Source organism: Anas platyrhynchos, chromosome 5, assembly GCF_047663525.1.
Source record: "Anas platyrhynchos isolate ZD024472 breed Pekin duck chromosome 5, IASCAAS_PekinDuck_T2T, whole genome shotgun sequence".
NCBI classification, from domain to species: domain Eukaryota; kingdom Metazoa; phylum Chordata; class Aves; order Anseriformes; family Anatidae; genus Anas; species Anas platyrhynchos.
The window spans coordinates 56572729-56598541 of record NC_092591.1 but is presented as its reverse complement, the minus strand read 5'-3'; the positions used below and the strand labels follow the sequence as shown (position 1 = coordinate 56598541).

The 25813-nt window shown below is 42.5% G+C and overlaps 1 protein-coding gene across 1 annotated transcript; it reads right to left on the bottom strand.

Annotated features, from left to right (window-relative positions):
* Positions 1–6020: 6020 nt before the first annotated feature.
* Positions 6021–7681, bottom strand: FIBIN (fin bud initiation factor homolog). Its single transcript, XM_005022042.4, has one exon. The coding sequence runs from the start codon at positions 7508–7510 to the stop codon at positions 6887–6889; it is 624 nt and encodes a 207-aa protein (XP_005022099.3). The 5' UTR covers positions 7511–7681; the 3' UTR covers positions 6021–6886.
* Positions 7682–25813: the final 18132 nt, after the last annotated feature.

The following is a 25813-nucleotide window of genomic DNA, read 5'->3' as shown; positions in this document are numbered from 1 at the left end:
AAAAGAAGTGTGTCAGAAGTACTATGCAGTGAAAATCTGGAGCTTATTTATTTTGCTGTACATTTATGTGTCTTTTTCTCGTCACAATATCATTTTACAGAATCCTGTAGTACAAGATTAGTTTACTTACCCCTTTGGGTTTTACTCTGCCTCTATCATTCATATGGGGAGCTATGATGCGGGGGGGGGTAACACTGTTGGTTTCCATATGACTACTAGTCTATGCAGTAAGTTAGTGCCAAATAAATTTAAGGTTGGCAGCAATTAGGAGGTAATGGGTGCTGCAAAACATAGTCACAGGCTAACGTGCAAACAGCATAAGAAGCAGCATGTCGTTAGAAAGCAAACCCTAATTTTTGCCCAGTGAATACGTTACCCTGACACAACAGTAAAAGCCTAAAACTAGACCTGTGTTCCCAGCTGAGTGAGACCTACCGACTTTAACAATGGCTTTGTGGTCCTGTCAGCTTCAGCTCTGCACATGTGCTGAGGAGATGCAAGGAGCAACTCGGAGCAGGCCTGAGACGTCACGGGAAGTCTTCAGGAGAAGGAAGGCCACGGTAGAAAAGCCCCAGCAGGGGCAAGCAGCAGCAGGAGCCCGGGGCATGTGCAGGAGGACACAGGCAGCAGCAGCAGCCCAAGGGTATTGGTGCTCAGGCATTAACTCTCTCACAAGCGCCTCTATGCGGCAGGGCAGGTTGAAGTGGAGCTTAGAAACATAGAAGAACTCGCATTAAATTCAGTAAGACTATGTAAGTAAGTAAATACCACTCAGCCTGCACATGGCTGTGGAACCAGACACAACAGAAAGGTCATGAGGGTAGGAGCTATAAATCAATATATATGTAGCACAGGGGGATGCCTGCCTGGCCTTTTGAAATCCCTAATTGCCACAAAAATAAAAACGTCAGAAACAAAAACTGGCCCTGGTCACAAATTAGCTTCTAGAGTAAATGAGCAGAGGGTGAACTGCAGTTCATTCTTGATGCACGTGGGCAGGTTTATCCCCCTGCACTCGTATTTATGCACAGAAAGAGCGTGGAGTGACTAGGCCAGGAAATCATGACCATAGGGAGAAAACTGCATCTCAGATTCTTACGAGGAAGACAAAGCTTTTCTTAGAAGGTTAGGTCAGACTGGACAAGGACAGGTTAGCACCTAGAGAGCTATGAGGGTGGGAGAGTGCCTGTGAGTTGCAGAGGTGAGGGACCAGGACAGTAGTCACACAGGAGAGAAGCGAAGAGCTGCAGCCAGGTCTTGCTTTGGGGACAGAAGTGTCTCCTCTGGAAGTTATTTGTACTGTTACCTGCTTCGCTGGTTCACTCCTCATGATGTAGCCCGTTCTGAGGTGCCTGGCATCTCCATGGACAGGGAAAGCACATTCAGTCTGATAATTCAGAGAAATATGAAAAACAGAAAAGCAGTCCTTTGACTCTAATGAAATCCTGAACAGAGTCCACAGGACAAACAAAGATAGTTGACATCTTGTTTATTCACTGAGATCTACCTAGGGTTACTCTTAAATTAGAGGCTATGCAGGGTATTATGTAAAATTCCAAACCTAAGTGTCCTCACTTCTGTGTTGTCCCAATTTCCAATGAGTTCATACTTTGTTGTGCCTGTTAGAATCAGGAGTTAAAAAGCTTTGCAAATACTTTGTAAGGACGTACCAAAGTAAAAAAATAATTTGCAGGTTATTTAAAATATTCATTCATATTACTGTGAATTTTAATACAAATCACTGTTAAATCACATTAAGTTAGAAACAAAGTCATATTCATAAAAAAAAAGGACAAAGCCTGTTGTTAAAAGTTGGTTGTTTTGGAATAACTCAAGAGCGGTCAACAAAGAAAGTGTATGGGGAGGATTTCTTTCTTTATCATTACCAGGTAAAGGCATAGTAAGATAAATTTAAGTCAAATAGCTGAGAACCTAAGACCAAAGGCTTATTCATGGCCCACTGAAATAACTCCCTTGGACCTAACTCTAAACTGAAAATCCTGGTCACATTATTTTTGAGAAGAGATGGTAAGTAGACAGGAGGAAAAAAAAATATTTTGCAATTTGGACAATCTGTATATAGCAAAGCCTCTATTATTTACAGTAAAAATAATTTATGTTGGTAACTGCTTTTGCAGTAAAATGTTTGCAGCATGGAAAAAGTGTGGAAAATGTGATGCGAGCACATAGCTTTTTCGGTCATCCTGCACTTGCTGATTATCTGGCACTGGATAGTGAATCGCCCCCTAAGCCAACCTTCTCCAGGGACGACTTCTTTCCCCAAAGGAAGTTCAGAAATGAACAATTGCTGTTTCATAGAGAGTTTCTAAGTATTCAGAAGAGGTATTCACACAGCCTAAGCAAGGCTGTCATCTGAGAAAATACGATACGCTTGGCATCGTCTTTTCTTATGAAAGAATATTAATGGTATGTTGGAGACGGTCAGCGATACCTCCCCAAGGTAAGGCAGTTCTTGAGGACGAATGACTCCACAAGCCATGAATGACTCTTTCCAAGCCACATCATTAAAAATGTAATGATTATGGAGACCATATGTTTTTCTTGTTACAGAATTAGTCATTAAATTGTGCCTTTTCCAGTTGTAAACTGATCTTGTAGGCAGGACGACAACTTTATGAAGAAAATAAAATAATCACAGAGTTATAGTCTTTTTTTATATATGTGTTCTAGTAAAAGCTTTTTTTAAAGAATATGTAGTTGGGTTAGTGTTTTTGCCAGTTTCATATACTTCAGCAATGAAATATGGACCCACAAATTGTTCAGTTTTTGGCTAGTGGCTAGCCAAAAAGCGAAGTAATAGGATATAAATTTCCCAATTGTCTGTAAGCACAAATACATCATAGCAGAAAGAAGAATGCCAGACAGATTTTAAACATACAGGACTATTTCAGGAATATTGTCTGACAATTACATTTCAGCCAAAGACACCGAAAACTCCTTTATCAATAGCAAATGTGATATCTGATAAGCACAAGCAAGAAGCTGTTGAAGTAACACGAAGCCCATCTAAACCAGTAACTACACAACAGCAACAGGCACACCTAATGGGATTTCTCCACAAACTAAAACTTTTCAAGGCAAGATCATAGCCACAGTTGATGCTGTGTCTGTAGATCACCATGTTGTTTTTTTTTTTTTTTTGCCTGAAACAAGTATGTTTTTTGCTTCTGAGGTACACACCTGTGCACATGACAACATACAAGAGCAACAATTTCACTGCAGACGATTCATCCATCAAATTTGGTACACACAGGATCTTTGCAAGGCTTACCATGTTTCTGAAAGCTTCCTTTAACTTCTCTTTTTCTCAGAATGGTGCTGGGTAGGTCAACCTGTGAAACTTTGGAAATTTAAATTTAGAAAGCTACAGTTCATACCATCACCCCACATTCCTAGCCACCAAGTTGTCACAGGTGTTGTGGCTTTCAAATGCTGCCCTTTGCAAGCACAGCCCTTCCTTTCCCCAAGTTTTATTAGTGCTCACCTGAGACAGCAGTTTGCTCCACAGTTACGCTTTGAGCATCTTCATCTTATCGCATGTATTGGTAGACATGAGACTACCTACAGCAGAGCACTGACTGCAGAAGTAAGCTACCTGGAGAGAGGAGTAAAGTCTTGTCTCTTGATGACTCACTTTAACTCTTAATGCATTAAATCACTGGCCAAATGTCAAATAAAACTGAAGTATTAAGTAAGCCCTCTATTACTGTTGCCTTCTGCTCCATTTACATTAATTGATTTATTTATTTTTTTTCAGTAAACTTTGTAATCTGCTCTTCAATGCCATCATCAATGCCAATAAACTGACGAAGTGGCACCTATTTTGAAAAATCTCCTGAGCATCACAAAAAGGACAGAGACAGTTTAACTTTAGTTCCACCCTCTGGTATTAAAAAATAAATAAATAAAAGAAAAAAGAGAGTCCAATCCTGATGCTATATTTAAACACAATAGGAGGAGCTATTGGGTCAAAATAGCTGCTACAATTGTTCTTGTAAGGCTTCCACTTAAAAATATTTAAAGTTCTCAATGATAAAAAGACCTTGACTATTTGGAATTGGTTGTATGAAACCAGAAGATCTTCATCTCTTCTAATTAAACAAGTTTTTTCAGATAAAAAAAAAAAAAAAGAAGAAGAAGAAGAAAAGCTAAGATGACAAAAAGGATTACAATATAGTTTTCATAGATATTAGGATCCCTTTTGAATTTAAACATCTGGATATTACTGAACACCCAATTCATGCAGGCACTTTGCAGCATAGTTTATCAGACCGCAGCTTTATAAAGGCCACTTACTTGTATCAGCTCTGACTCAAAACTGATACATTTTTAATGGATTGTTACTGACATTTGCTGAGACCAGCTAAAACGATGCAAACCAAATTGAAATAGATTTAAATACCCTTAAAGTTTTGTACTGACTTCTTAAAATCCATGTAAAATGGACACTTTTTATTAAGCATGCAAATTTCCACGTAGCCCAGACTCAGATTTACACATTTTCTTTTCAAAGAAGAAGGTTTAAAGCCTTTTACAAATTCTAGAGCAGCACTCTGATTTTAATTTCAATTTTTCTGAAATGAAAATTGACAGAAATATTTACCAACATGCTCATATTTATCATATGAAACATTATCATGGATTTTAAGAACCATAGTTTTACTTCTTTAGATGACAACATACAGAGCCACCAAGCTGAATGAGCTATTCTGTAAATCTCCATGTTAAGTCATGCTATCTTCTGCTTTGAAAGTAACCACTCTGCAAATATTTACCCTCTTGGTATGCTGCATACCATGGGAAGGCTTGAGATCAACTAAAAGATCACTGCTGCACGTACAAAGCCAGGCTGCCTGAAGCATATTCAAGAAACTGTGTTTTACACTACTGCTACTACTTTTCTATTAGGATTTGAATTCTATTGTGGCTAAAAATACCATCATGGTTTGCCACTATAGTTTCTTTACTGATGCTTACAATTCACATTATAAGCAGTGCCTCAGAAAGTGAATAAGCATAGAGTAACACTCCCACTTTCTTTTGCAAGGATTTGGCTTGGGCAGGGTTTTAAGAAGAATCTGGGCATGAATGGAACTGCATGACATCTTTGGCACGTTCTTCTAAAAGGATAGAAAGAGTGGAGAGACTGTATGTGAACGAAACCCTTGGGAACTTTTAGAGCTTTTCTTCTATGTACAGTCATTGGCCCATCCCTCAAATGCTGTATGCTTCACTGTGGTAGCACACAAACTAGACTCATATGACTTTTTTCACTTTCGTGTTTCTACATCTGACTCTAGTGGCAAGGAATGAATTATTTCAGAGCTAGAATCTGTCACATATCCCTTGAAAGTAACACTTGAAAATCACACCACGTAGTTCCACCGAACTCAGTCAATACAAGGCTTCCATTTTTACACGGGACCAATGGGCATATCTTCAAAGAAACCAAGAATCTAAGGGTGCAAACTGACATCTTAAAGTGTCCTACTATGAGCTAAAGCTCAGTGCCTTTAGGAAAGACGGATGCATGGATCGTCCACAAGTACTCTATGCACGTACCTTTGTCAAGTGTTCCCTGATGCTTTCAGCGCTCTGGTCCCAGGTGACTTCTGTTGACCCATTACACTTCTGAGTAACTTACCCAGCTGGATGGTCTGCAGATCAAAGTACAACTACATGGGGTTAACAAGATCAGACCTCAAATGCTCATAAAACAGCTCTGTTTCCAGTGCTACGAGATTGTTGGTTTCATACATTGTTTTCTTAAAAAGGCTTACAAAATCCAAAAAGAGCCCAACGCGCTCTTCCATATCATTCATTTAACGAGAGCTGCTTACCTTGAGTCTGTAAATTTTTATTTGTTTTTACTAAAAGGCAAGTTATTTAATTTGGCAGGATCTACACAGTCACAAATTTTTGCTGAAAGACATACTACAACTGCGTATTTTAAATCAAGAGAGTCTCAGGCAGAACAGCAAAAGAAAAGTGTGCCTTAGTATGGTTTTCAAATGTTTATTGAAAGAACACATGAACTTTTTCATCCAAACAGCGATTCTGCCTGCAGTATCCGTAACAATATTACCCCAAGTTGCTGATTACATAGTGATGAGCCTAAAAACCCAAACAATCCTCCCCCTCCTTCCCACTGGGCACTTTTGCTATTGTCCAGGAGCAAAAATAGTTTTATTAATAGCTTAGCTAGCAAAAGTACAAGGGCGCCAATGGGAAATGTCACTATGTTGGAACAGACACCAACTTTTTGTCTGCTTCAGAAACACGCTCTAAGAAACCCTGCTTTTCAATTTTGGATCTGAAACTGCAATCGCCGCTAGAGCTCCTTCTTACTATAAAAATCTGCATCAGCATTCTCAGGATCTGACATAAGCCTTTTTGGCTGGCTCTTGGGGTTACGATAGCTCAGAGTCACAGATAAGCAAGACCATAAAGAGTACAAATCCTGCCGGAATAGATCCCGTCTCTCACAACGCAAATGGAAATCACAGCTTCAAGTTACGTAGTAGAACAACATTTTACATGAGTAGAGTACATGCCGTTACAAAAGTTTAAGAAAGTTAACAGAGGGTTCACCCTGAACGAGGGGGTAACAATGAAGCAACCCATGCTTCTGCTCTGCACGAGGCTGGCGAGGACCACGGTGGGCAACGAGGCGAGGCGTCGAGGTGCGCTCCGCGGCGAGCACGGGGGGCTCGTTGGCAACCTCCAGGGCGCTGCACTGCGGGGCAGTTTTTCACCGATACGTGGATGTTAGCTTCGCCGTACCTCCGCCCTCGGGTTTGACAGAGTTTGGGAAGCCCTGTGCAATAAATAGGAGTTTCCAGAGCTCACCCTCAGCCCCCGGGGCTCAGGCGCGGAGATAGTCGTTCTTGAGGCGGCTGAGGCGGGCGCCGTGGCTGCGCACGGTGAGGGCGAGCAGGTCGTGCTTGTCGCGCAGCCCGCTGGAGATGTCGCGGGTCTCGCGGAGCAGGGCACGGGCGTGCAGCAGCAGCCCCAGGAAGCTGTCGCCCAGGCGAGCCTCCTCCCGGCCGCCCTGCTCCTGGCCCTGCCGAAACTTGCCCTCCAGCTCGCTCAGCGAGCGGTCCGAGCTGGAGTAGGCGTCGCTGATCTGCGCGGACTCGCGGCGCAGGTAGGTGCTGTAGCTCTCCTCGCCGTCCAGGTCGTAGGAGATGCTCTTGCCGATGCCCTCCAGCACCCGGCCCGCGTCCTCCACCTGCCGGCCCAGCACCGTCAGCTCCTCCCGCAGGCTCAGCCCGCCGCCCGCCGCCGCCGCCGCGCCGCACCGCCGCTGCTCGCTCACCCTGAAGAGCAGCTGGCAGCGCTCGGGGTCGTCGTTCTCCTCGTAGTCCCCGTCGGGGACGAAGTAGTGGTGCAGCGTGCCGTTGGACATCTCGGGGTACAGCGGGCCCTCGAAGTACCCCCGGCACAGGCTGCACAGCCAGCCGAGCCACAGCAGGCGCAGCGCCCGCATCGCTGCCCGCAGCCTCAGGGCCGGCCGGCGCCGCGCTGCCCCCGCCCCATGGGCGCCCTCCGGGACGGGACGGGACGCGGGGGCCGGGCCGGGCCGGGCCGGGCCGAGGAGGGCGGGCGGCGGTGCGGAGCCTGGCGGCGCTCTGGTGTCGGGTTTCAGCGCGCCGCCCTTAAAAGCCGGGCAGAGCACGGCGAGAGCGGCCCCCGCCCGCCCCCGGCCCGGGGCATCGCCCCCCTGGCTCGGCCCGTCCCGTCCCCGCTTGAAAAAAAAAAAACGGGTTTGGGGGTGAGGGCAGCGCGCTGAGCCCTGGCGAGGTGAGGGGATGAATGCAGCGAGGGCAGGCGCCCCGCTCGGCTCTGCAGCAGGAGGGAAACCCGCACGCCGAAATGCTGCGGCTCCAGCGCTCCTCTGCGGTGAGCCAACGCTGTGCGGGAACCCAGCAGCCGGGTTACGGCGGGGCTGAGCGCTGCACATTGCATGGATAAAGCTGCCTTTATCGTTTCTGAATCGTCAAGGTGAGACCACGAAAGGAAGCGGGCTGTGAAGTCAGCAGGTCCTTGCACATCCTCTTTCATGGGAACAGGCGCCAGCCAGCAGAGATTACACCAAATCCTGCGGCCGGCCCCAGTTAAAACTCCCGCTGCAGTTCATGAAAGCTTTGCACGCAGAAATATGTATACCATCTCCTTAATATAAATATTTAACCAGCATCCAGTGCTGATCATCCCTGCCTTCTGCTCCTTGGAATAATTGATGCTTAGGATTAACTTTACTGGGAAACAGGTCTGCCTCTTCTGTCGTGTCTCTGCATTCTTCACTGTTAGGTTGGACACTGTAGGTTGGAGCCTTACAGGGCCCTCGGGGCTGTGGCTGTAGCAGCTGTTATGCTGCCACTACTTCAGACACCTACATTTCAAACCCCTTCCCTCCCCTTGCCTTCACCCTGCAAGCACAAGCTCTTGGGCTGCCTTCTTCAGGGCAAAGACGAGGCAAGGTTTTGATTATTCCATGCAAACTGGAAGCGTTTCACCCTAAATTAACTGGTAGCTAACAGACTAAGACATTGGTCAGAAAGCACCGGACTTGTTTCTCTTTAGACCACAGACCTAACCAAACCCTCTCACATCTTTGCTGAATGGCCTTATGGCAGGGCTCAGACCAGAGGGCTCTGGCTTTATTTTATCAGAAAGGGGTGGCGTAGGCCTCTTACTCCAGGACTGAAAGTCCCGGTTGCTTTTCTCAAGCAGACAGCTGCACTTTCCTGCAACCTAGAGATGAATGAGGCTTACAACCCATCATCTCAGTATTTCTATGTGTCTGGCATTGGTGACTCTGCCAATTCTGTTTTCAACTGCCTCTGCTACCGATTGCGATGTCAGTATGGGTTCCTGGGAGCTCAAGCAATGGGCTTAAGGACACGGAGAGGGCCTTTAAAGTAGGACACAGCATACTGAATGTGAGTCCTCACGGTGAGCGTGGCCTGATTACTTGGGAACACTGACATGGTAGGTTATCATTAAAAGTATTGACTTTAGAGCCTACTGAAGCACTTTAGATAAACGTAGAACATCTTACAACTAACAAACTGAGAAACAACAGAAAAGAATAAAACATCCAGTCAGCCAACCAAACAAAAACCTAGCCCAGGACAGCAAGGGTAATAGCTGGAGTCTTCACCTATGGACTGCTTTGAGTAGTCCTTCCAAGCCCTGGAGTCCATTAAAGCTGCATACGTATACACCTCAAGGTGTGCGGTGTTTGCAGAGTCTGGGCAACTTTTTTTGCACGGCTGAAAAGCCAAGCCAGACAAGCTATCCAAACAGAAACACGCCACACATTTGGAAACATTTTAAATTTGTAATTAAGCTCAGAAAACACTCATATAAATAGGTTGGATTAGGCTAAGCTTTTGTGCTTCAGCTTTCTATAAAAGGTTTAAAGCTTATTCAACGGAGCTTGCTTGGCATTTGTGCTTGGTCTCTGTTTGCCAACAGGGACTCTTTCAAACAATTTTATTCCCAGGGTGCTCTTGTTTCACCTAATATTTTATTTGGTTCCCAATTCTTTGCCAACCGTAGTATTTTATCTACATAAATTTCCACCCAAGCTGGTATTACTGCCAGTTGACTGGTTTGGCTGAACTTGAGCTGTGGTGGACTCCACTTTTGAGGTCTCTTCGTGGAAGCACCACACTGTAAATCTCTTAGCTATAGCTTTGTCAGCATGGTTATGCTTTCACCAGTTCCACAGTAGGTGAAAAACTCAGCCTTAGTAAATAATTTTTCCCCCTCTCTTCATATGTTAAGAAACTAAGAGGTGTTTGTTGCTCCCTGCTGCAGCTGCCAGCTCCTGGCCATTACTGTTTTCAATCCAACATGCATTATCCAAGTTTGTTTAAGTTTTATACCAAAGTAGTCTCTCCCTAAGTAACCCACCTGGAATGTCTGCTGCTGAAGGAAGTCTACAATATGGGATCTGCAGCTTTGGTGACTCAGTGGGCAAGCCATTCATAAAGGTTGGAACTTGATGAAAGACACGCAACAGCCTGAGCTATGGCAGTACTTATACACATCAGGATTACAGTGCAACAGAATCCTGTATTTTAACTGAGGATGTAGGTAAACATCAAACAAGGGAGAAGATGTAGACTCATGCTAACAGAACAATATTTTGTAAGAGTAGCCATTATCACTCCAAAATCACATTTAAAAGAGAATAGCCTTAGGAATGTATCAAGATAATCTGAATGCTTTTGAACTGTCCATGAAACTATGGGCATACAAATGAAAATCAGATTTTTTTTTCTTTTGAAAGAAAGATAATGAAAGTAACATTTACCTTTAAGCACCAAGACCTGAGTTGAAGGGTCAGATATTTTCATCGTAGTTACTCTCATCAGCAACACTACAGCAATGGCTGAAATAACAACATAAAAATCAGCGTCAGTGCAGAGTTTTTTAAAAACAGTTCTGCCTTTATCTGTAAAGTGCAAGGACAGAAGGGAATTCCTCTGGAATACAAGAAATGCATGGTGGAGAGAACCAGGAGAGAGAGGGCAGTTTTATGCTGAATGTTGCATTTTCTGCTAGGAACCCATAGGAGTAGTTCTGTGAGATCGGAGATCTGGGGAGTTTTGGGGATGCCTCCAAGAAACAGATGTTCTTTGCGGCACACTTGCATGAAGGCCTTCACTGAAATCCTAGCATTGTCAGAAGTCCCGCTGATTTCACTATGACAGTATTTTACCCTATGTGTCTGTTCAAGCAATTTTACATAAATTCCTATTCACAAAACAAAAAGAAAGTACTGAAAATAAAAATAAAGAAGGATACTGATACTGCCTTTTTACAAATACTTGGCATTATATACTCTGCTATGGTAAAGCCATCATTTTTCCAGTGGACAGCATTAGTTTTATAATAATGTGGAGAACAGCAGAGTTTATTCTGCTGAAAAACTTCTTCCACTTTTGCAACAGCACCAAAATTGGCCTCCAATTGCGTCCAGAAATTGCCAGTGAACTGGTCACAAATACGTAGCTCAGTGCTGGATTTCAGGCAACACTTGCATAATCTTCTCTGCAAGCAGTGCTTTATCTTCAGTCCTTGGCTCACATATGCTTGCTATTTCTGTTGCAGATCATGGTAAACTTTGCAGCATCAGAATATTTCGGATGTAAGCGGTCAGTAATTTAGGGAACAGATATATGTTATATGGTCCTAAAGGCCCCACAGGCTTTAGGGTATAAATGCTGTTTGCTGACTACTGCCTTCTGTTTTTCTGCTGTGAACTGTTATATAGTTTTTTATAAAAAGATACCTTGTTTAAACAGGAGACCAACAAGTATGTGAGTGTAATTTCTAATTGTAGGGTGTAGTACCAAATGCTCAAATGCCATCAAGTTAGGTGTGCAATAATAGCTTATATATTTACCCCCACTAATCACGTTCTTCATCAGTTACTGCTACTGTTATTGCATGTGTGATTACATACATACTTTTTTTTTTTTTTTTTTTAATGGGTCACAAAGTTACTGGAAAAATTTAATGAGGCATATTGCTAACTTTTCAGAAAGGAACATGCAAATAAAGTATGGGTGGCGTTTGGATGACTGAGATGCTAATAGCAAGAAAACTGAATTCAGGGGTGGTAGATTTGCACTGTCACGTGTCAAAGTTACAAAAGGCAAAAGGAAGAATAGGCTTTATACTTAGATATTGTATCTACATATTAAATGTACAGAACAATATTATTCTGACTCATTCTTTGTAATAATTTTCAGCAGTTTGCCAATATCCAGCTGTTACAAAGTTACATAGTAATAGTTTTAACATGAATAATGCCCCATTCAAAGTTTAATAAATTGCCTTCTATATGTATACTTTGCTGAAGTAAAGAATTTTTTTTGGCTTATTAATAGTTTGCTGGTTTATATCCCTTAAATGCACTAGCAACTTTAATAGTTCCTCACAAAAGGGAATGTTGAAAATATTGCCAGGCCGAGCAAATGTTGGACAACTTAAACACGTGACTAGAAATACTGGCTTTTCCTATTTGGCTCTACAACAACTACAGCAGTCACCGCTGTTTCATTCTGTGCTTTCAGGTTTATCATTTTCAGTTGAAGGGTATCAGTTAGGGATACGTGCAAGAATAATGCCAGTTTTTCATAGGAGTATTCGGAACATTGCCATAAGAGTATAACTAGAGATCTTGTAGAAAAGATTAATTTGTAAAATGAAACTTTTATAAGACATTTAATATTCACTCATTCAGTATAAATTTGGAATACAACACAAAGTAGGAATGAATATGCTGAAGCATAAGCTGTGCCAAATGTTCCAGTACCAGAATGCTGTCTGTGCCTACACTGAAATGTGGAGTTTCTCAGAAAGGTAAGCTTAATTTAGAGTTGGAACACCTGAACAAGAGATTTCTCATGTACAGACTTGTAAAGAAAACAACTCTTTTGGTACCTTATGCTTAAGCTGACAGATTCTGATAACCTTCTGTTTCTTCACAGATTTCAGGATCAAACCAGAGCTGTGAATGGGCACAGTCCTCCGAGTCCTCCAGCCCTTCTCGGATAAGCAATACAGAAAACTGAATTAAAAAAACAAACACAAGTGCTTACAGGCAGCATCAGTAAATGCAGCTGAATGTAAACACAGCTAATAAAAAGTGTGTGCCAGGCTGATTGTCTCAGAAGAATATGCAGTTAGTACTGGATCTACCTCAACTTTAGCCAGCACCAAAATGAGTTCAACCTTGGCAGAAAAATGCAAAGAAAAACATTTTAACACAGCCTGTCTCTGTAGTGGCTGCTGTTTATATAAATATGATTTGGCTAAAGCAGAAAACTGGGGATATGCGTAGGTTACTTTTGAAAAGAAAAGATGTATGCTTCCTGAGAAGGGAGAGGATTAAAAGAGAGAAGAGGAGCAAACGTTTACTGGTATTATACTAGCGCTGCTGTTGAAAGTCCTCCAGCCCCATAAGGGATATCTCTACTATTTCTTCACTAAGGTTCCTGAAGTGGAAATAATAACACTTCCTCAGTGGAAATGAAAACACTTTAAAAGCATCACCACTGGCCAGCACATGGAGAAGTTTTCCCATTACTGTAAATGTGGTTTGTCACAGAGTCAGCATATCATACTGTTAAAATGCTGATTTGATTTTCAGTCCTTTCTATGTTATTTTTAACGCTGTGTGTGAACGTGAAAAGGCTGTGTGTGAAAATATATATTTTGCAAATGTTACAGAAACATTGTTCACTGATTTGTCATGATAACACATGCTCCATGTCTCTAAACTGTCAGAAGGAAAATTAGACTCATTTTAGGATTTAAAAAAAAATACTCTTCTCTTTCATTTTCTCCTTACCTCATAAAACAGAAAAAGATTAAAACCTGGCATGTTCTGCTCTGGCAGGGTTGGAAAAGAATGTGAATAAAAACTTTGGAAGAAATCTTAGAGAGTCCAGTGGGGAAATGCTGATGTAATTTCAAATGAGATTAATCCATTGATACAGTTGCTGAGGATTTGCAGCCCTGTGATCAAATACATTAATTTGATGTAGGATCTTGAAAACATCTAAGTTTTCAGAAAGCTGATTTTCACAAGTCCTATTTTCTAGGTCAGTTCCCTGATTATTTAAGCAGATTTCACACTATATAATTTCCAGTTTTGCCACCTTTATGAGGATGGCATTTTCTGATATACACACACAATCTGATCTATTAAGGTCAGGGATGAATTTCTAAACAGAAGTTAGTTCCTGACAAATTTTATACTGATTAGTCATTAAGTTTCCTCTTCTCACCAATCTTTTAAAGTCTGTGGTGGTGACTTTAGAGTGTGAGCCTACATAATCAGCCTAACCAATTGCATGAAGTTTAATAAAATGTTTCTCTGCAATAGTTTAATTTTTCTATGCTCTGCTGCACTGCAGACTGAAACATTCATGATAGTATCTTTTGTACAGATAAAGTAAAAGATGGAAAGTGATTAAAAAAATAAATCATAGGACTTAACTGGTTAATCTCCTCTCCCATGCTCTTCCAAGTGTGGCAAATAAAAAATAAAACAAAACATGCTTGCATAGTAAAGATCACTTGTATTCCCAGATCTGGTTTTTAGAAGTTGGAAAACATCCATTTTGTATCCTAGCACATTCACTCAGATTTTTCTTTAGGTGTTTTTAACAGTGTATTAAATTTAAAACTAGACTCACTTTGTATTTGAGCAGCCTAAGAACAAGCATATGGTTTCAATTGAAATATACCAAAATCTCCTTGTTAAAAAAATCATTCCCTTTAAGAAACATTCTTATAAAATTCTACTTGAAGAAGCAGGTGAAGGGATACTATTTACGGCCAGCTCTATATTTATTTTTGTGCAGTCATGGTTGACTGTTCCACAGGTTTTTAATGACTTTGTGCACACAGAGCACTCATTCAGCAGTTCTAACACTGCGTTATTCTCTTATGCCTGAGGTTTGCACAGAATATTGATAGGGAATTTCTGCCTCCTACTGCAATTTATGACTTTCATGTACAGTGGCATGACTTAGGACCTCACACTCGAGATGACTTGCTTCTGGCTTTGTGAGCCCTTCTATGGGTGATGCAGAACGCGCCCTGATAAACCTTACACCAGCACTGTCGTTTATGAAGACCCACCTCAAACCAAAGCACACAGGCAGCTCTGCAGGAATGCATGTGCCTGCTTCCACATTTATGGTCAAGAAGCCAAGATATACGATTGGCTTTAATGGAAAGAAGTTGGATTGAATAAAGTCTGTGGGTTAATTTAGGTTTAGGAAATATTACGTCTCTTCCCACTTGCTTGCCTTGGATGAGAAAACCCTGGGCCCGCTGCAGGCATCAGAGCCTCTGCTTGAACACCACATTCAGTCGCGCAAATCAGTCCCTTCTGGAGCTTTAGCCCCACTGAAGTTAATGGAATTAAAGTTTGTGAAAATGACGCTTGAATGACTTTGCATGAGAACACAACTGAGAACTTTGCTGAACTGAAACCTCTCAACACAGGAAGGGATGGGCCTTGCTGCCAATGCCACCACTGTCTACAGGAGCAGGTAATCACTGGGTGCACCCTTAGGGGGGAGCGGTGTGGGCTGAAGAGCTACGTTTGCCAGCTGCACTGCCTCCCACCTCGGGTGGGGTGAGCCAGGATGGGGCAGCAGGTTTATGCTCCCAGAGCCTGTGGCAGGAAACGAACCTGCTTTTTCCTGGGGACTGTTTTGCTGAGAGAGCAGTTCTAGAGCTGTGGAAGACTTGGAAGGATTTCCTCCAGGATTGGACAGACGATGCCTGAGCTGAATGTGCTGAAGGGCCTCAGCATCCAAACACACCCAAGTGCAAAATGGAGCAGCTTCTCACTAGTAACAGAACAAATGTCTTTGTTTTACAGTGCACAGCTTTAGAGGTCTTTAAAAAGCTTTGAGAAGCCTTAAGAAGGTTCATCCAAACCAAAACAATGCTGTGATGGCTGTTTGAAATGAAAATTCAGAGGGTACATTAGGAGAATGAAAAGTACCTGGAAAGTAGGGCAGGAAAACCCATCCTTTACAAGAGTAACCCTCACGCAGAACACCTCTGCAGGTTGAAGGTCTGCAACGTGCTCTGTTTACTCTGGGCTAGCAGCGTTTGGAGCAGAGGGAGCGTGTCAATGCATGGTTCCCTCTTTCCCCTCCCACGTGCAATGGAAGTAGCGGTCTACAGAATTAACTTTACAGCAGTAAATCTGCAGGTGGCAGCACAACGGCTGAACAGAGAGGAACAGCAAGAGTGTGTGGCCTCTTTCACCATATTTTCCAAACAGCTTACGGCAGACACATCCAGAAGCACAAACATTGCTTTCAAAAAGGCAATGTGTATTCCCCTTTCTGGCTCCCCAGTTGTATGTTATGATATACCAGCCATAACCCCCAGGTAAATCCTGGCCCCTGGCACCGTGCCATCCATTTTTTGGGGGAGGTGGGATTTCAACCTTTGTTTCAAAATCGCTAAATCACTAATTCTCTACTTACTGTGCCTTTTTAAAATACATTTTGCAGGTTATGTTCCTTAGTAGTATGTCACTGAACCGTGATTCACTCCCTTTTTGTAGAAGGTTGGCCCATGAGATGACAGCAAAGGACGACCCATCATCTGTTTTCTTAACCTGTTACATTTATATGTAAATTTGATGAAGGGGTAGTTTACCACAAATAAAAATGCTTGGAATAGCAGCAAATATGTCTTTGGATAATAAAACGATGCAGGTTTTCCTATTTTCTCCTTATTTTCACGCTTACCTCACAAAGCTCCTTCTGCAGAATACAGTTTTGCGATGTGCTTGATCTTTGTTGCACCAGGAATTTCTGCTTTCAGAGGCACTGTGGGGTTGGCTCTTGTCTCAGGTACAGTTCTTATGATTTGTCATTCCTCCTGCAAATTAGAGGCATTGCCATTACATGTACTTACATGCTGTTATGTATTTAACTTCAAAGAACTACATTTTGATCACATTCTCCTGTTGCTGAGAAATATTTAAAAAAACACAACACATTATACATATGAACTGAGTTGAAACTACAAAGTATTAGGCAAAGCGAACAGTACTTTCTGAAAAATCATGGAAGTAGACTGTAGTCTTTTGGTTACTTTTAAAACTGAAGAATTTGAACTAACAAGGAGATCTGATTACCGAGATGGATGCACTCACAGAAGCATACTTAGAAGTATATTAAAAATAGCCAGCCTTTCTTTGTAGTTGTACTCCTTGTAGAACTATGAGCTGCAAACTCAAGCTTGTATTGCGATGTTTTCTGACATTCTTGAAAATGTATACACAGGATTTTCAAGAGTGTTAAAGTGAACAATGAGCCTTATACTACAGCTTTCAGGAAAACTTGCAGGTTATAAATGGTAGCTAAGACCACTAGTTCTGTGGAAGTTATTTAAAACTTATTATTTGCACTTCAGAAAATCTCTGTCTTATTCCGTTAGTCAACTTTTTTTTTTATTTTTTTTTTTCTTAAAGGGATCAGTTTAGTCTTAAGTCAATGCTGAAAATGGGAGCACACCTCTGAGCATGGTAGCTGGACATTTGCTGCTGTTGCTTCTACTACATGGACAAAAAAGGATCAGGAGTCCAAAGCTGCTTCAGCATAAATGGATAAAATACCTACCTCAATAAGTAAGATACTCAGAAAGAGATATTGAGAATGGTATTTTCTAAAAATATTTTCTCTAACTTGCTGAAGGTGATGAGAACTTTACCTGTATCTTCAATTGGACAGAGTCAAAAAGGAATCTTGAAAATATTTGGTATATATTGTAACTGGCTTGCTTGCACTTGGCTTACTTGCAAATTGCTTGCAGACAGTAGCCTTTTCTCTTTCCTGCTTTTTTTTTTTTTTTTTTTTTTTTTTTGGTTTGACAGCCATATGGGAATCAACACAGTGAATAATAGAGGAATCATTATTTGTTTCTGGAAACATAAGTTTCCAGAAATGCTACGCATTTCCAGATATGAGTAATAATTCCTAGATTGTTCATTGTGTTAATTCCAGATGATTTACAACAAAGAATTTGTTATCGATCAAATTGTGGCTTACATAATGCTCCCTAGCAGTTCTCTTCGACCACCAGCTATTTGGCAGTAAGTGTTGATACGTGACGGTTAGCCCTGGGACAGAGTTGTTGCATAAGAAACAGCATCACAGCAGAGAATACTTCTGGAGCAGATTTTCGGACAAGTCCTTTCTGCTGAGGTGTGTGAAAGTGCTGTCATTTACAAGAGTTTCTGGTTGTCAAATGTTCAAAGAATTATCTCAATGATTTGATGAAGAACAGCTATGTGATTAAAATTATCTTGGCTAATGCAAACAAAATACTTGATCGCCTTATGCATACAACTGTAATGATAAAAAATGTAAATCTGGTCTAATTTGGAGACTAAACTGTGTGCTCTGAAGCCCTGCTTGTTATTCTGGTGTGCTCCTGCTAAAATTTCCATTTTCATCTCTTCATCGAATATAGAAATCTGTTACTGTAAGTAACTGCACATACAGTCAGTTATGTACAGTAATGTACAGCAATCCCCTCCAGACATCCCAACTTTTCCAGGTTACTTTACTGGTTACCAAATAGCTCTTTCGTCCAGATGTTACAGCAGTAAAGATGTTGGAAGAGGAATGCACTAGCAAATGAAAATGTGTCTAATCTTCTCTGGAATGGCACAGAATATTCTCTTTCATCATATTCCCTTTGTCTATCTGAAGCAGAAGGGCTTGTAGGTGTAGTATGACTGTAGGAAGAAAACCACATCCCACATGTTGAAGCTAATATGTAACAGTTAATAAACAGAATACACTAATACTTTGAATATGCGTAACAGTTCTGACACAAGAAAATGGGACTTGAAGAACTCAGAATAACGATCTATCTGATGTGCCTCTAGAATCATCCAAGTGGATTCCCCAGGGTCACACTGCTGGGCACTACCCTCAGCATCAGCAGCTGTGGGACATGTGACAGACTGAACAAGCACAGCAAATACACTTCCAGTCCTACCTCCTCTCCTGACTTGGACCAGATGTTGACAGGAGGCTCCACTGCCAAATCCAAGGCTCTGGATCTTGCAGGTGACTCTTTGGAGTGGATGCACACCAGAGTTTGAGGGGGATTTGCAAGCAGGCTTTTCTTCACTCACAGTCGTAAGCACCAAAGCATTTGAGAGCAGCCAGCACGCGTTTCACTGTAACAAAACCCAAACGAAGAGGTTATCAGTAGTCACCACCTGTAAATCAGTTGCAACCGTGAAAAACAGCACTAGACTGCTGGACCTCTAAAAAAGAGGGCAGCAGAGAAGTATGACAGGCAACATGTGAATGGAGTTGTGCATTGTGCCTTGCCCAGACAAGCAAATGCGTCTGCAGTGCCTGTTTAGGAAGAAACGCTTTGGGCAGCATGCTGGTTTGAGAGGAACATATCATATTTCTGCATGGTGAGAATAGTGGTAATATTACTTATTATTATTTTTTTAAGGAATTGACAGGATTTCTTAAAAGGATGATTTTCTGCAAAAGAATGGGAAGTGTCCATCAAAAAGAATAGAAATATGTAAGGCTCTATCTTGGCTGTGTTGAAACCAAAGAGATAACATGAAGTGACTTTGGACACACCAGTATTTCATCTGTGCACACTGCTGTGGGAGAAGATCCTTTCAGGTATATCTCAGTGGCTCCCAAACTGACACAAAGTCAGGACATGTTCCCAGCCCTTCTAAATGCTGTCATCACTTCCTTCCATGTGTTTATGTATTTTTTGTGCCTGGCTAAAATAGTGTTAGTTCCTACATACACCGAGGTGAGGGAGCCCATTCTGACATGATAATTCCTATAGGTTCATAAGGAGAAAAAATGGACCTGCTTTTCCATCTGTGCCCAGGGACAAATGAAGGCTGAAGATCACATTCCTGTGTGTATTTACCTGTGTCCTACCAAACTTGGCAGTGCTAGTTGTATTCAGAAAGCAAAGCATATGCTGAGCCCTCACCAGACAAGGGTCTAAGGCAGCAGATGTTTTCTCTACGATCATCTCCACCAGCAGGTCACCCAGGTGAGGCAGCAAGTTTCAGACACCATGGGTGATCTGCTGAGAGGAGTTCCAGAAAATGTGTTGAGCCCACGTCCCTTCCAGGCATCTCAGCCATCTTTCCCTTTCCCACTAATTGCTTTATATTTCTGAAACTGTACTGGTCAATTTAAGGGTAAGCCACAAAACAATCACAGAAATTTTGTTTTGCCACCACATCTTTTCTATCTAAACCACAAGTAATACTAGAAGCTGACCATACCAGAACAAAATACAAACAAGTACATGTATAAGCCAGAAAAAAATGCGGAAATAGCGTTTTCTTACCACAACCCTGAAGATGAAAAAGACAAGTATGGACAGAAATGCTTACAAATCAGAAAAAAAAAATCAAAGAAACTGAATGTCAGGCAAGTATATTTTTTTTTTTCATTCATTTAATGGTGAGTGTTAGCTATTTTATTTCAGGAAAAATCCATGTAACAGATCAATAGTTTAAATTCATGAACAACTTCTATGGCCGACAGCTATTAAACATTATTAAAACATTGCCTTTCAGTAACCTAATCTTCTAAAAAAAACAATACCCGGGATTGCTGCTACTTGCGCTACTCAGACATGAAAACGAAAGTGTCAAATCTTTCCCGAAAGCTTTGCTGGATCCCAAGGCACACTTGGATGCAAGCTTGGATGCTCCCATGCTGGCAAAGGTCAGAAATACCAAGGCTTTGTACAGCTGCTTGCTTCATTTGTTCATGCTGCACTTGGGCCAACTATAAAAAGCTCAAAGGCTCGTACAAACACGTCAAAAGCAGGTACGAGGAGGAACGGTCTCTCCCTCCCCATTTCTCATCCCCGCTGCTGTGCTAGGTCCTGGGCAGTGCATGCACTTGGCTGAGCAACACACGTGGCCTCTGTTCAGCATGGGGACATGGGCAGGGGGGCAGCTGGGGCAGCCTGGCTCATTCCCAGGCATTCGAGCACTTACTCTGTCTTTAAACCCAGTTTTAAAAGAGTTTCTTTGATCAGGCTGAGTGCAATTCTCGCAGTGTATTATAGTCTGGAATCATCTTTCATTTTACATCAATACCTAACCGGGTCTGGTACACGGTTTAGGATATTTATCACAGAAATTTCAGCTGCTCTCAGTGTGTATGAGGCTAGGTACTTCCTTGAGAGGCTACTGTGATATTCAGGGAAGCACTGGAAGTAGAAATACATAGATTCAGAGGTGTTAAGACTATTTTCTAAGCAGTCACTGACACATCCTCACTTTTTGGCTCATCCCCTTGTGGAAGACAGATAACAGTACATATGTTTTACCTTACTGGATTTTGCAAGGATTAGTTAGTGGGTTTTTTCTATGTGTACTTTGACTTTTGTGGACTGTATTTGGCAATGGGAGAATGGCAGCGTAATTCCTTGTAACCGCAGGGGACCTGTGACTTGTGCACCGGGGGTGTGTGGGGATGTATGGTGTGCATTACAGCGCAGGCACAGACCCAGCTGCTCCGTGCAGCACACCACTTAGAGGCATGGCAGTAGCCGTACAGCTGAAATATTTTCTTAGCCTTTCCATTAAGTTTAAACCAGCAAAAAGAAAGAAAAGGACTCACTTCCTGCCATGACATCACTAAGAAATATTTAAACCATACACATTTCCTCAGTTTAGTCAACTTTCCCCTGCTGTTTGAATGCAGTCCCTTTTATTTTGTGAAAATGTCTGAGGACAAGCAAATGTTCAGACAGCATTTGCTGCCCGTCTGTGCCTTGCACTAATTCTCAGCCATGCACCCAGCTCCAATCAGTCTACAGCACAATCTCTTCGGTGGCAAACAACCAAACCTAAACATAAATAGTGGCAGGCTCGCACAGTTCAGAGGCTCACAACTGAAGGGCCTCAAGGCTCAGTAGGTGCTTGCCCCCGGCCTCTCTTTCACCCAAGTTTTGTGTTTTAGCCACAGCCTTTGCTCCCCACCAGCAGGCTCTCACACCTCTGCCCCAGCCAGGCTGCTGCCACCTACGTGCCACAGGGCTGGCAGTGCAGTGCTGCCAGGTGCTCCCACGTCAGTCCGAAGCCTTCGCCCTCCTGCACGGCAGCCAGCCAACACAGGAGGAAGCCTTCAGAGTCCCTGCTTGCATTTGCAGCTCGGGCAGCTGTTCCTTGTCTCCTCCAGAAGAGGGGCTGGGGCCATATCTGCCTGTGGTGCAGCCAGCTGGTTGGACCATGCTGACCTAAGCCTCAAATGCTTTTATAGGGCAGCCAACTGCTTAGCAGCTACGTTCTGTGTTTCAACAGGACAGGAAGCATGGAGAACGGCTGTAGCCAGATAAAAGCACTCCAGTGCGTTGTTCCTATCAGAACAGGGTGGAGACCCACTGTCTCTCTCTAATATCACTCCAAATCTTGTCTGGTAATAACAGTGAGAAATAATTACGCTGTGATCCGCAGGTTGCTATACACTTCACACACAAATACACTACATGGATAAGCTGTCCCTACAGAAGGAAGCTGTCTCACCCCACAGCTCAGCACAGTGCTCCACTGCTTGTTGCAATAAGACCTCTCTGGGGGATGTCCAGCCAGGCCCACAAGTTCCCCAGGTGGCACCTGCTGTGCAAAGGCCAGCTGACAGGCACTAGTTGCACATTTCAGCACCCTGAGTTAACAGCTTGGGTGGAGAAGCTGGCAGACCCAGCAGCTGCCTGAGCAGTTCTTCCTGTTGAATTAACCAAGCCGTGCAGAGAAAATTACAAATACTCAGTAGGAACTGCTCTGACTGATACAGGAATGTTAATGTAGGGTGGTCTTCTGTACATAGCTAATGTAGTCAGGATATACTATTTTTTTCCAGTTTAAGCTAATCAATAGAAACAGCACATTCATTTAGAAGGGTGGTCTGGTAGGACAACAGCCTGGCTGGATGTAAGAGTGCAGCAGAACAGCATTTTGGAGAGGCTCACCTGATCGGGCCAAAAGATGCTGTTTTTAGGACCTTTGCAGTGGAGTCTCCCGTCACCATCTGGAGAGCAATTGACCATCATCCACTTGAAAAGATCTGCTCCCTGACGTATCACCTGTGAAAAAGATGCCAATTGGTTATATATTTTTATATATATTTATATATATTATATATTTTTTATATTTTTTATATATATATTTATATATATATTTATATATATATATATTTACCCCCCCCCCCCCAATAAATGCTATTTCCACAAGTCTGTGTAATGGGAAGGAAAACAGGAGTGCTGAAAGTCTGCAGTTGCAGTACTCAGAGTACTCAGCATTAGACATCAAAGCACAGCCCAGGAAGTCCATTCTGTCATATGTGGTCCATGGCAGGTGGGTTCAGTGCTGAAACCCTTCCTTGCATGAAGCTAATGCCAGCACTCACGCAAGATAAGGTTTACTGCTAGAGACCACTGAGAAGCAGTGGCCCCCTTCCTCTTTGAATTTGCCCAAGGGGAAAACGCAGTGGCTTCCGGGCAAGAGTGGGATGAGATTCACTATTTTTACAGTTTTTTACCCTCTGAATTGCTAGGTCGCTTTCTCCCTGAACAACAGTGAACACATGACATGCAGCTGTTGCCCCAGAATGAGAGCCACTTGCTTACTGTCCCCAAATGACTATTTTGTAACTCTCCCTAAGAACAAGAATTGTTCTATGACAGTTAAGTATGTGCCTCTGGAAAAAGAAAGGATCTCAGTTTTATGGACCTCATCGTTGTTTAGGTGCAACAGCATGCTCCACATCAACCGCATGACTCTTCTAGGATATGAGCTAACAAAGATCAAGCCATACAACTCTTGCTGTATTTTTCTTGGACACTTGCTCTTCCTAGACAGCAGTGGGAAGCTGTCTTGAAATTGCTTTTATAGTCTGTAAATATGGCAGATTTCTCTGTGATCCTGAGTGCTGCCTGAAATGAAACACATAATTGCATTTGGAAATGATGGACGTAGTGGCACGAATCCAGCAATTTCTGAGAACGTGGAGGTGTTAGGGAAGACACATCAGTTTAAAGCAAAAGAAATAAAATAAAATAAAATAAAAATACTGCCATCAAGAGTTCAGTGAGACGTGCCCTTCTAACTAATTGCCTGCTGAAGGTATAACTACGAGTCCTTGGGGGAGTCATCAGAATGATAACCTTGGAAGCTGAATGCCGTTAGCTGATAAGTGAGATTTGGGCTCTGTGCTGGGGAAATCTTTGGGATTCCTGCTGTCTTCGCCAGCAGTCAGAAAGCACCGGGCTGCCATATACAGTCGTAGGTTCCAGCCTCGCATTATCTTGGGTACTGATAGCAGCTGTTTGTGGCCATATTTCAGGTCAAGATAAACATCCAAGTGTTTACCTAGCTTCACCCATGACACCGCAGATTGCAGTGAGGTCTGTAGTGCAGAGGCTGTGCTGCTAGCACACAGTTATTGAGCTGGCTGTTTTCAGCAAGCCCCTCTGGCTGCCCAGTACCCCAGCGATGCTGACGTTAATACAACCAGAAACGCCTTTGCAAACTTAAAGCGAGGTTGTCCCAACGCGGGGTAAAAAGGATAAAGCACAACCTAGCCTGGAATCGCTTAAAAGAGCCTCCCTGGAAATACCCCGTGGGGATGATAGCAAGGGCAAGGTTAAGCACTTCATCTTCCATCTGTTCATTTTTTTAATCACGGCCACTGTGAGAGAAAAATGAGAGCAGCTTGTATGACAGAGGCACCGACGGAGCATGGGAACTTTAGCCTACATGGAGATTTCCTTTATCGCCAGCTGTTATCAGTGAACTAGGAGCAATGATGAGGTGATAAAAGCCCAGGCAGCCTTTATGGAGAGCACACACTGAGGAACCAGGCAGACTGAAGAAATCAGTCTGGTAAGTTTAAACCATTTACAGAAGGCTTCCACAGAACCCAGAGGAAAATTAAATTCCCACATAACTCACCGGGCCAGCACCATGCTACTGAAAAGCTGAACCCCCCCAAATCTTTTCAGTTAAAACCCCAGAGCTTTCAGCTTTTAAGCCCTTTAAAACAAAATACCTGAGAGGAACAAGGCAATTGTTAACAACAGCTCAAGCAGTTCGCAATCGAAAAACCATCTCACCGTGCTTCAGACTGGCTCTGAGAACCACTTCTGAAACCAGGCACATTTGCTTTTTCCAATACACTGCTGAAGACAATTGTTTCCCTGGTACTTTCCACTTGTATATAGCGGAAATGAGAAGAGATTAATTAACCACTATGAATACATCAGTTTAAGAGGTTTTCATTTTAGCATAATACTGTACACCAAAATAAGATGATTTATCTACAGGGAGAAATTTGCTGGATTTGGAAATAAAAGTGTCTAGGAAACCTGTAAATGCAACTCATTAGGATTTATTTCTATTAGTAGCTAACCCTTCTGCTTTACTTATACTTGTCTTTTCCATAGAGCTTCTGATATTGCAACCTCCTACTGCCTGGGTGTGCAATCCCCTCCGATTCTGTGCTAGCACAGCTGCAGCCTTACCGTTACTGGGCACAAAAAAGAGCATCAAGTCCAAAACAGCTGAAGCCTTGTGTATACGTAAGTGCTGATTATGTGAAACGTGAAGAACAGACTGACATTCATCGGGATGTTGGGTAAAATTCTTACCCTCCCGTTGCCATTTCTTATTTTCTTTGCACAGAAATTCTGCTTGTGAGCAAGGCTCTGCAGCAGTAAGTCCTGGACAAACAACAAAAAATGACAGCTTCTGCCCAGGAGAACATACACACTAAATCATCAGATCTAAAGGAACTAAAGGAACTCCTGTTTAGACAGACTTCAGAAACTTTTACGTCTTTTCCTCAAACCAAAGAAATGAAGTCTTCTGATGATTTTTCCAATGGGAACTTTCTGCTTCTTGTTTTTCACATTTTTTTTTTTCTTTTTTCTTTTTTTCTCCCCTTTTAGGAAACTACTACTTTCTTTATCTTGCTTAATGGTTTAGTCTAAAATATCCTATTTCCTTAAACAATTCTTTCTTGTCTCTGACCAACGTTTTGAATTACCATACTGTGGCTTCGTGCTCATGTGACCAGGAAATAAAGCTGAAGGCTGTGGTTGCATAATATAATTCATTATAGACTCACAAGCTTGCTTTAACAGCAGCACTTTTCTGCAACAGCCCAGTCTCATTTTTTTCCTTGCAGTTACCATCATACCTCCA